The sequence below is a fragment of the Aythya fuligula genome, chromosome 5 (assembly GCF_009819795.1).
Source record: "Aythya fuligula isolate bAytFul2 chromosome 5, bAytFul2.pri, whole genome shotgun sequence".
NCBI lineage: Eukaryota > Metazoa > Chordata > Aves > Anseriformes > Anatidae > Aythya > Aythya fuligula.
In genome coordinates, this window is record NC_045563.1 from 10,619,076 (window position 1) to 10,629,294 (window position 10,219).

Sequence of the window (10,219 nt, forward strand, 5' to 3'; positions counted from 1 at the left end):
TCTAAATCCCAAGCTGCATTTTGAATTTGTACTTGTTGCTTGTAATCAGATAGCAGCAGCAATAAATTTAGGAACCTCCCAAGTCAGACTTTTTCCTTCCCTAAAGGAATGCTAACAAACTGAACCCCCGCGTTTATTAGCTGGTGGAATCCCCAGTTAACCCTCTGAGATGGAAACATTGATACGTTTGTGAGGATAGGGCGTGAAATGCAGCACAGAGCCAGCAGTTTTGCCCTCTGCTAGTGAAGGGGGCATCGTTTGTAGAACTACATGTTGTATGTGAGGGTACAGCTTTAGTGAACACTTAATCTGACCGTGGGCTACTACAGAGCTGTACGCTCCCACCCTGTTGGCACCAAGCCTACCTCATGTAGCTTTGCTATGATTTCATCAATTTGCTAATCCCACAGAAAAGTATTTCCCAATTTCCCTGCTGAAGGGAACAGGTCTAGCTTGCTGGTCACTGAGCCTGGGGTGGAAAAAACAGATAATCCCCTTCGGTGGCAGCCTGCAATTAGAATCAAATCTGTTCCAAAACGAAACTACCACCACCCTGAGACTTCAGGGTGTCACAGCTGATAACACCCAACTCCACATCAGCCATGCCTCAAACGTCTCCCAGTCATGTTCTACATGGGGAGTTGACCCGGATCTGCAAAGCCTCATCTCAAATCATCAGCGTGGAATGAGAGATTATTTTTGGGAAACAGCACTGACTTATGCTCACTAGGAATCAGGCTTGATGAACTCCGAGATGGCACTGCCCGTCCTGCAGAGAACTCGTGTGCGGTCTCAATTAAGGGACCTCAGCATTTCTCAGCACTAGGGATGACAAGTGGCCCTAGGAATGCACAAGGCTTCTCATTTCCTTCACAAGCAGAAATCCTGCTCAGAAAGGCAAAGAACGCTCAAACCTCTGCCCAAGGAATTTGCCAATGTACAAGCATCCACCTCCCACTGGGACATTTAAGTGACTACTAGGGGGAACTTCAGGAAAAAAAAAGAAGTCCTATGCCTGTTTCACCAACCTGACTGGGAGGTAATTGTGAATTTCACTTTCTGAGCATTACTTAGGCCCATTAAGTCTATTGATATAAGCTAGCATGAAGACCATGGCTGAAACTCCACTGCAAAGTATCATAGATCACAGAATATCCAGACAGAGTCCAACTCCAGGCACCTCTGGGTGCAGAACCTGTCCCTAACCCCCAGCCTGACCCTCCCCTGTCCCAGCTCCATGCTGTCCCCTTGGGTCCTGTCGCTGTCCCCAGAGAGCAGAGTTCAGCGCCTGCCCCTCCGCTCCTCTCGTGAGGGAGCCCCTTGGCCCAGCCCTCTTTATTTGTCAAGATCTCTCTACCAGGCCTCCCCGTCTTAGCATCATTTATGAAAACACTGAAGAGAACTTGCCCTGGAGAACTCTAGTACATGGAAACCTGCCTGTTTCTAAGTAACCCCATTTACTATACCTCTTCAAATCCAGCCAATATTAGCAATATTTTTGAAATACAAGCCCTGTTTAAACACAAAGAACAAGTTTGCTCTTAGAATTTCTCATTTAAATTTAGTCATGTTTTGTACAACTGCAACAAAATAGCTGTCTAAAGGAAGAACATCTATTGCACCTTCATCCCAGCTTTGTAACATGATTTACCAGATATGCTAGCACAAAAATGTAATTAGATTCCCAGATTCCATACAATACAATAGTATTGACAGTCCTAGAGAGGAAAAGTCAAAGCTCTTCCAGCTGTTGTAGCCAGCAAACACCTTTTTCTTCATCTGATCCTGAACTCTGCTAAAGCTAGTAGGAAAAGCAGCTCAGTGTTCTGGAGCCTTGGACTGCCACAACAGTCTCACCAAGGAGAAAAAAAAAAAAAAGTTGAGGTTCTGCTTTCCAGAACAGAGTTGTGGATGACAAAAATTACACTGTCTGGGCACACCAAGACCTAGCTACAAGAAACATTCAGGCTCTGTGACTTGTTTATCTGTGTTTAACAGGCATGCCTTGGCCTATGCTTCTCCCAGGTCAAAAGCTTCTGCTCAGTCGTTTGTTTCCTTACTTAAAAAGGTACACAAGTTAGTCTATTCCTAAACGCTAATCCTCAGTTAGGCAGTTCTTTTAGAACTGCAAAGGTCATGCCCAGTGCCGTGCAGGTCAACATTGCAGCTTCTTGTGTTCAAGGAAACTGATCTCACCTTCCTTTCCTCATCGTCAAATCACTTCAGGAAGGGGCTAGGTATTCATGCACTGAATTCAGTGAGCAATGGCAGTGATGTAACTAGTCAAACTACTGAAACCTGTGTTTAATGAATTATTTACATATTAAACAAACACCTGTGCCAAACATGTATTTTTAAAGTAACATTCCTCTTAAACTTCACTTTTTCAGTCCAAGGCAGAGCTGTCACACCTAGCCCCATTGCAGGGTTGATTCCATGACGTAAGTTGCACCAGGTCGTATACTTACTTGGAAAAGAAACAAAGCTTGGAGCCCTGAGTGAAGATTGACCAAAACCAAATCCTTTATTTCCACAACTGTATAAATGTGCTCCAAGTATGTGTCCAACACAAGTTAGAAAAACAAAATAGAACATGCCATTTGCAAACTAGAGCCGTTCACCGACGTGCTGACTCCTTGGTATTAGGCTTAGTTACACAAGACCAGTCACAGTAAAAAGATACATTTTAGAGTACAAAGAGTAGCAGGATGTTAAGCCATTTCAGCTTGCGCACATACAAGTCACACTTCTGGCAGAAAACGCAGAGAAGTTTGATTATGCTGGAAGCTATGTTGCATCACTTTAAATGGCATCAATATCAATGTCATCATCTTTACTGTTTGCAGGCTTCACAGTTTCAACTTTAGGGACACTGGCAGTTGTAGAGTACACCACCTGTGAAGACAAGAGATTTACCTGTTAGCACTTAATGGCAGGGGGTGCTAGGGAATACTTTTGCTTTAATATCACGAGTTGCTAACATCCTTTGTTGCCCTTGTCTGTCAGGAATTCTTAGTGAGCCCTCCCAAACACACCTGTCTTTAGCAACTAGAGGTGCATACTCACGTCTTTAAGAAGCAGGGTTTCAACCAGGAGCAAGCAATACAGAGAAAAACAAACATGCATGCATATAGCTACCAAGTTTAACCTAGGTCTAAACTGAAAGAAAAACAGCCATTTCTTCCTTAATCAGCTTTTCTAACACCTCCCCCCAGGCTCTTCTAAAACTCAAGGTTTCATACTTGTGAACATGCAGAGCAATACTTTAAGTGAGCTATTTTACAGCGTACTAAAAGAAAGCGCCCAGAACTATACAGAGCGGTGTAATTCCAGAATTACAGGAGGTGAGCCTTTCCTACCTCTATGTTTTCATCTTCATCCTCTTCTTCATTACCGGAAGATTCTTCTTCAGCTTCCTTTAGCCATTTAATAAATGGTTCTGCTTTGACACGGATTTCTTTGGCAAGCTCCTTTGAGACATATTTCTTTGAGGCCTGAAAGATCAAGTATACAAATCCCTTTAGTATTTAAGCCCAATCTGTACCAGATCACACTGAAATACACCAAGCCTAACCTCACCCCGCTACCTTGAACAAGCCATTTTTTAAAGACATTTCTCCCAGATAATCATGCTAAAGTAGGTGACTGAAGACATCTGCCCAAAAGACTTGACCAGAATGGCAGAAGCAGGTGCAAAACACACACGGTACATTACGTACCACCACTCACCTTTTCTGCCCAGCCAAGGATGACTTCTTCTTCCAGAAGATCTGCATCATACATTTCCTTCAAAATATGTGGTATCTTAGAAATAAGCTGAGACTGATGCATGGCTACCACACACTCAAAGCCATGGAGGAGGTACCTCTGAGCTTTCTTGTTATTGTGGCAGAACTACAATCATGAGGAGAGAAAAGCAAGAGCAGGTAAGTTAGCCTTCTTCTCTAAAATGAGTTGCTGCTTCTGCTTACAGCCTTCTTCTCTAAAATGAGTTGCTGCTTCTGCTTACAGCTCAATGAGGCAGCAAAACCTACAACTTTTATTATTCCTCCCAGCACTTTTCCCAAGCTGGGAAGTACTGGTTTAAGAACTGCAATAAAGCCATCCCTCCCCTAGTAAAGCAATCCAGAACTGACTCCAGTAGTTATCCCAAACACACAAGTTAATAAACTCAGTGCAGAGCAAGAGGTTGCTTACACGAAGGAAGTGACGTCTGTATTTCCTTATCTGTTCACGAATTTTTTCGTCGAAAAGGACTTCAGTGAGAACTAGAGGGCCCATGGCCTTCACATCCAGTCTCTCTGCTTCTGCTACAATGTCTTTGTCAGAAGAATCAATGACACCTTCTTCCTTCTTTTTCTAGAAGATAGAACAAATACATATTTTAAAGCCACTGGAGCTTGCATTAACACTCGAATGAACTCCGCCTCCTGACCAATGGTCTAACCAGTACTTTTGTATGAGTTTAAGCCCTAAAACTCCACTGCGTGTGTGTAAAAGCAGCTTGCTCTTCATCTCCTTATTAGTGTTCTACACAGCTACAGCTGAACAGTGAATAAATAAAATATTCACCTTCACAAAATCAAACAGTATGTTGACTCTCTCCTCCACTGTTCTTTCCAGGTCTTCACTAAGTGTGAGGTTCTTTGCATGGTCACTGATTTCATCCATTCTACGCCTCTGGGCTTCTTCTGTTGTGTCTTCACCCCAATCATCATCATCTTCCTCCTCCTAAAAACAAAACAAGATTCACACAGTGTTACTACGAACTTATTGATCAGTTGAGTTTTCTCTAGATACAGATCTGAGAGCATTTTTAGGAGTATTTCTGACTCTTCTCTACAGAAGGAGAACGTTACACAATGATCAGCTAGTCAGAGAGGGAGAAAGAATTGATAGAGGAGACTAACAGGGGACTAGGTGTGCATTTGTAGACATCTGTAGTTACTGTGCCATGCCTCACTACTCTCTCCTACCATCATTTAGATACAATCCAAATCTTGTGAGGAGTAAAAAGTATGCAGCTGTCACTCAGCAAGGAGCATGTATACTGAAAAGTTGGTAAAGCTACTGTAACAGATGTGCAGGGATACTTCTATTGCAGCAGTTGGCTTCTTATTATAGTACCACTTTGATATGATGCTGACACCATACACCCTCATCTGCCCACATTCCCTTCTACTTACCACAACCTGTGGAGGAGTAATCTCCTCTGGTGGTGGGGGTGGAGGTGTCTCATTGCTGGACACAGAACCATTCTCTTTGTCCTTGCCTTTTCTATTCTTCTTCTCCTTTTCTTTCTTCCCTGTACTAGTGTCGCCACTTTCTGAAAGTGAACATTAGTGTATTAGCTTTCTCGATTTCACAGATACCCTGCAACAGCACCTCTGCTAATTCGCAGGTAAACTGATTCAGATTCTTTTATTCACAGCAGGTGATGCACAGTGCCTGTCTCCAAGTGCACTCACAAGATAATCTACACAGCTCTTAAAGCCATGGTTCTAGTGGAAGTCTTGTTTCTCATCCTGGTGTAAGGCTGTCCAAGTCCATATAACAAGTGACCTCACAAAGCAGAGATCCCCGGAATAGGTTAGACTTTTCTAATTTAGCAAGCTTAAATTGCAGCAGGCAACCAAATGCTTACCACAGAGTGTTGCTTGCAAAAACAACTCCATTACAGTTCACGTTAACTACACTAGCCTTCCACTTTGTGTGGTCTTAAATGGAAACCTGCAGTGAGCACCTGCTGATATACTTCATCCCAACCCACAAACGTACACTAGCAGTACACCACAGCAGTTTTACAGTTGTTAGACCCCAACCATTTGCTCTTCTACTTAACAGCACTCACACCAAAAATGTTCCCTTTACCACCCCCACAAAGAAAGGAACACACTTACCAGGTGGGTTTTTGAGAATGAACGTGCAGAGTTTATGGTTTGTGTCAAGCATGCCTCGATAGCCACAGGCTTTGCAAGAGTTACCTATAGTTTGTTTCTTAGGATTGACATGCTGTAAGAGAGAATAAGCTCCAGTTAAAATACTATTTAGAGAACAGATATACATTAAAGACTAGACCTGCTATTTACTTTATCATCTCCATACCATTAAGCCAGAGATTTACATGCTTTTAATCAGCCCTAACAAATCTGAGTTTAAACACAGCAATTTAGCTCAGGACTGTAAATCTAAAACCTGGAGGGAGAGGGTTTTAGATTTCTTAATTTCACTAGAAATTAGAAATTAACTAAACTAACAAAGAGAAGTCACTGGATTTCTCTTAATTGTTATCTTAATCAGCTTTTAACACTGCACCACCTTCACAAACATCAATGCAGCGTTTCTGTACTGTCACCATTAATACAGAGCACTCACCAGATCAGTTTCAGGATTCTCACACTCAGGACAGAGAACAAATTTTTTAATGAATCCATCCAACATGTCTTGCAGCTTATTCGCCTCATGAGATCCATTGACAATGTAACGGTCATTCTTAACATCAAACTGGGTCTGTGCTCCCAGCTCACAACCAAAAAATTTGGTAGGATCTGCAAAAAAAAAAAAAAATAATAATAAACAAAAATCATAATAATCAATGGAGTCCTTGGGTCTTTATTGTTGATTGAACTGCAAGTATATCTACTCTAGGAGCCATTGCTCCTTCCTGATCATTACTTCTTCCTTAATCGCTTTTTCTTAAAAATCTTGAAAGAATATTAGTACTTTATTACCTATTTATCACTTCAAACGAAAGTGAAAGCCTTAAGAAAAAAAAAAAAATGCTGTGTCACTGCAGACTACTTACACGTTGGAGGCCGATTAAGCGCCTTTGCAACGTCAACCATGTTGACTATAACCGTCTTTATTCCATTTCCTTTGCCCTCAACCTAAAAAAAAAAAAAGTCTTTTAAGTTTAAATGACCGCAACAGCCCAACCCCACGTATACTTCTAATTTAGCTACATCTACGTTCTGCTTTGAAGTGTCTTCTTAAGACGAGTTAACGCGCGCTTACTCTGGACAGAAAAATGCAGTCACCCCCTCCCTACCATTGGCTAAGCTCGGTGTCATTGTCTCTGTTCTGCTACATGAAGAGCAACTAACCTGACACCCTGCCTACTCACGACCAATGGTTAGTTAGTAAGTTACCTTGGCAATCAGACGGGGCATTTTGTAGCGATAGAACTGATCTGAAACACTGCGGTTGACGTTGACAGACATTTTGCCTTATTAGTAGCTTTATCAATAAGATGAAGAGATCTTTGATTGCAGTTTTTTGGTATCTTCTGTCTGGAGAAGACGGGATGACATAAACGACTGCAAGAGTTCTCGGTCTCTGACATGAAAAAATTTTCGCCACTGAGGCTGTAAGGTTCTTGCTTGTATGCTATGTTTCCCCAATACAGGTACCAGTGGCTGCGCAACAGCTCTGCAAGTGTTAATAAACAGAAAAAAAAAGAGAAATTTATCTTTATGTACACCAATGAAATCTTATTATAAAGCTATATCTGGGACTCTATTTCTGGGAAGGGGAAGTAAACCTCGTTATGCTGTGGCTTTCATGAACTTGTGAAACATAAGACAATAGCCTTGAATTGTACTGCTGAGGAACTCTGCCTCACCTACACCACAAGGCTTTCCACCCTCTCCTTTCTTACAACCCCCAAACCATTGAACAGCTTAAGAATACTGTCTGCACAATTAACTCCTGAAGGAGTGCCGTGATCAATAAGGAAGGGAAAGAACACTGCTCAATTTAGGAAGACCAATGGCTCTCGCACTGAGAGGGTCACGTGGTGTGTTTCTGGCTGCAGGGGAGAGAGAAGTGGGAGAAAAATCTGGAACGGTTTCAGATTTCACATCATAGCATGAGCCTATTACATAAACCGAAGCCCGTCAGAACGTTGAGAAATGTCAGTAAGATGAAGCAGCAGCAATCTCTAGCCCAATATAATTTTTACGTGGCTTACCAGTTTTTTGGATCGGAGTAGAAAAGAGTTGAAAATTAGGTAATTCTCCCTCTCACTTATGGATTCTCATAGCAGCTTCTGTTGAGTTTTGACTTAATAATAAGCCTGATAAAGTCTGACATAAGTTGCTTCACTGTAGAAAGCCTAGCAATGCAGAGGTACAGAGCAGTGCAGCAGCTTTTCCAGTTGTTTTTTTTTCTTGGGGAAGGGGGAGGAGGAAGGGGAAGGAGGATGAATCCTATTATTAAAGTTGCCTTAAGCAGTATTTACATATTTAAATTAACACGTGTCCCTATAATCAGATCTAACATTACGTAAACCACAACTGGTTAAGTTGACTAGACAGGCAGCCCTGACTACAGCATGGCTATTCTGACACGTCATCACGTTATCGTTAATGGCAGATGTGTTGACACATGAAAATAGCCTCCTTAGTATTTAATGTGTAAGAGCGTGCCTATCAATTCCACACAGTCCGAGTCCCTCTGGTCAGGTTTACAAATCCTTTCACGAGAAGCGTGTTTTGCATATGCCATGTATTCTACATTAGCCCCGATGCAGTTTTACCCTTCAGCAAAAACTGCACCGCGGATTTTGTTCCAAGCACGAGGCTTCCTTCCCCAGGATGTCTAAAAAAGAGCCACCATGTGATCTGACCGCGTGCTTGCAGCGGCACTGAGGAAGCAGGTATCTTGGTGACCAAGCATGAGCTTTTTAGAATGCGTGGTTTCCCCTCCTTCCATATTACAGCTTTTGTCTGTCTGCTGTAGACTAAAGCTCCCTCTCCTGGTCTCTAAGCCACCTCATCCCAAGCACACACCCCCCGTATTTATTGTGCAGAGCCCAAGAAGCGGGAAGGCAGACAGCCTCCCAGCTTCAAAGCCCCGTTTCCCCGCCCCGCTCAGGCCTGCGATGACTCATAAATGCAGCAATTAAGCACTGAGTCAGCCCCGGAGAAAACCGGGGGGGAGGTGTGGGTGTCACCTCCAGCCACGCATGCGCTCCCTACCAAGGGGGGAAGCTCCCCGGCCGCCCCCAAAGCCTCCCTTCCCCTTCCTCGGGGCTTACCCTTGCCGATCGGGCGCCCCCCGCCCCCTCCGAGGGGCTGTGACTGCGGCACAGCCCCCCCAAAACGAGCCCCCCCGCCCCAGCCCCAGCCCCAACCCCCCCAGCCCGGGGAGGCGCGGCCCAGCCGCGGCCATTTTGTCTCGTCGCATGGCGCGGGGAGCTGAGGGGGGGGGGGGCACGATCAAAGGAATAATCCGCGCCCAAAATTAAAAAAATAGCGATTAAAAAATATAAAGGGTGATAAATCGTTGTTTGAGGTATCTATATCTTCATTTCTAGGAAGATCCTGGGTGTTTTGTTAAATAAATCCGCCCCCCGCCCCGTCAACAACGCGGCGCCCCCAGCCCCGCACCGACCCCGTCCCTTCCAGCCGCCCTCCCCGGCTCCTCCTCGCCCCCCAGCGCTCACCGTTTTCGTCCAATAAAGACATAAACCCAACGCTGCTCGCCCCGGGCTGCGACGAAGCCGATTGTGCGAGGAGAACGAGGCCGTGGGGGCGCTTATATCCAGCCGGAGGAGGAGGAGGCGGAGGCGGACTCCGCAGCCTCCGGGTCCGGGCGTCCTGAGGCGGGCGTGCTCAGCAGGGACAGCAGTGCCGGGCGATCTGCGGGCAAGACACAACCAGGGGCATCGTTAGCGGCGGCACCTGTGAGGAGAGGGGGGGAGGAGGAGGAGGAGGAAGAGGAGGAGGAGGGGGGAGAAGAGGGAAGGGGGGAGGGAGCTGCGGCGGCCGGCGGCGCGCAGCTCAGGCAGGAGGGGGCGGCTGACGGGACCCCGGCAATGGCTGCCCCGTACTCACCTCTAGAATGTTCTCGCTCTGACTGAACAACGCCAAAGCTGGGATCAATCAGCCAGCGGCGCGCCCCGCCCCTCCTGCCCCCCCATTGGCTCGCCGCTCGCCCCGGGGAGAAACTATTGGCTCTTGGCTCGCCGTGCCCTTTTCTCACTGGTTCATCTCGCCGTCAATCAAACCGCCCCTCGCTTCGCTGCCCTCCCCCCGCCCTCCCCCCCGCCAGTGCCCCAAAGGACATCGCGTCTACGCGGGCGGCTCTCGCGAGACCGCCCTGAGAGGCGGCGGGCTGAGGCGGGGGCTGCGCGCCTCCCGCGGCCCCTTCCCCCTCACCCGTGTCCCCCACAAGCACCCCCAAAAACACCCCCAAAAACACACAGACCCCCGTGGAA

At 45.7% G+C, this 10,219-nt stretch overlaps 1 protein-coding gene and 1 non-coding gene across 2 annotated transcripts; both read right to left on the reverse strand.

Moving 5' to 3' along the window:
• Nucleotides 1–2,499: 2,499 nt before the first annotated feature.
• On the reverse strand, nt 2,500–9,865 carry EIF5 (eukaryotic translation initiation factor 5). Its single transcript, XM_032188470.1, has 12 exons — nt 9,837–9,865; nt 9,446–9,641; nt 7,149–7,428; nt 6,806–6,887; nt 6,376–6,548; nt 5,901–6,012; nt 5,187–5,326; nt 4,573–4,731; nt 4,198–4,359; nt 3,730–3,894; nt 3,360–3,494; nt 2,500–2,895 (listed from the first exon to the last, which is right to left on the reverse strand). Exons 3-12 carry the CDS (start codon nt 7,218–7,220, stop codon nt 2,803–2,805), a joined length of 1,293 nt encoding a protein of 430 aa, XP_032044361.1. The 5' UTR covers nt 7,221–7,428; nt 9,446–9,641; nt 9,837–9,865; the 3' UTR covers nt 2,500–2,802.
• Nucleotides 5,536–5,659, reverse strand: LOC116490412. Its single transcript, XR_004253369.1, has one exon. It is a non-coding gene; the product is annotated as a small nucleolar RNA SNORA28 (small nucleolar RNA).
• Nucleotides 9,866–10,219: the final 354 nt, after the last annotated feature.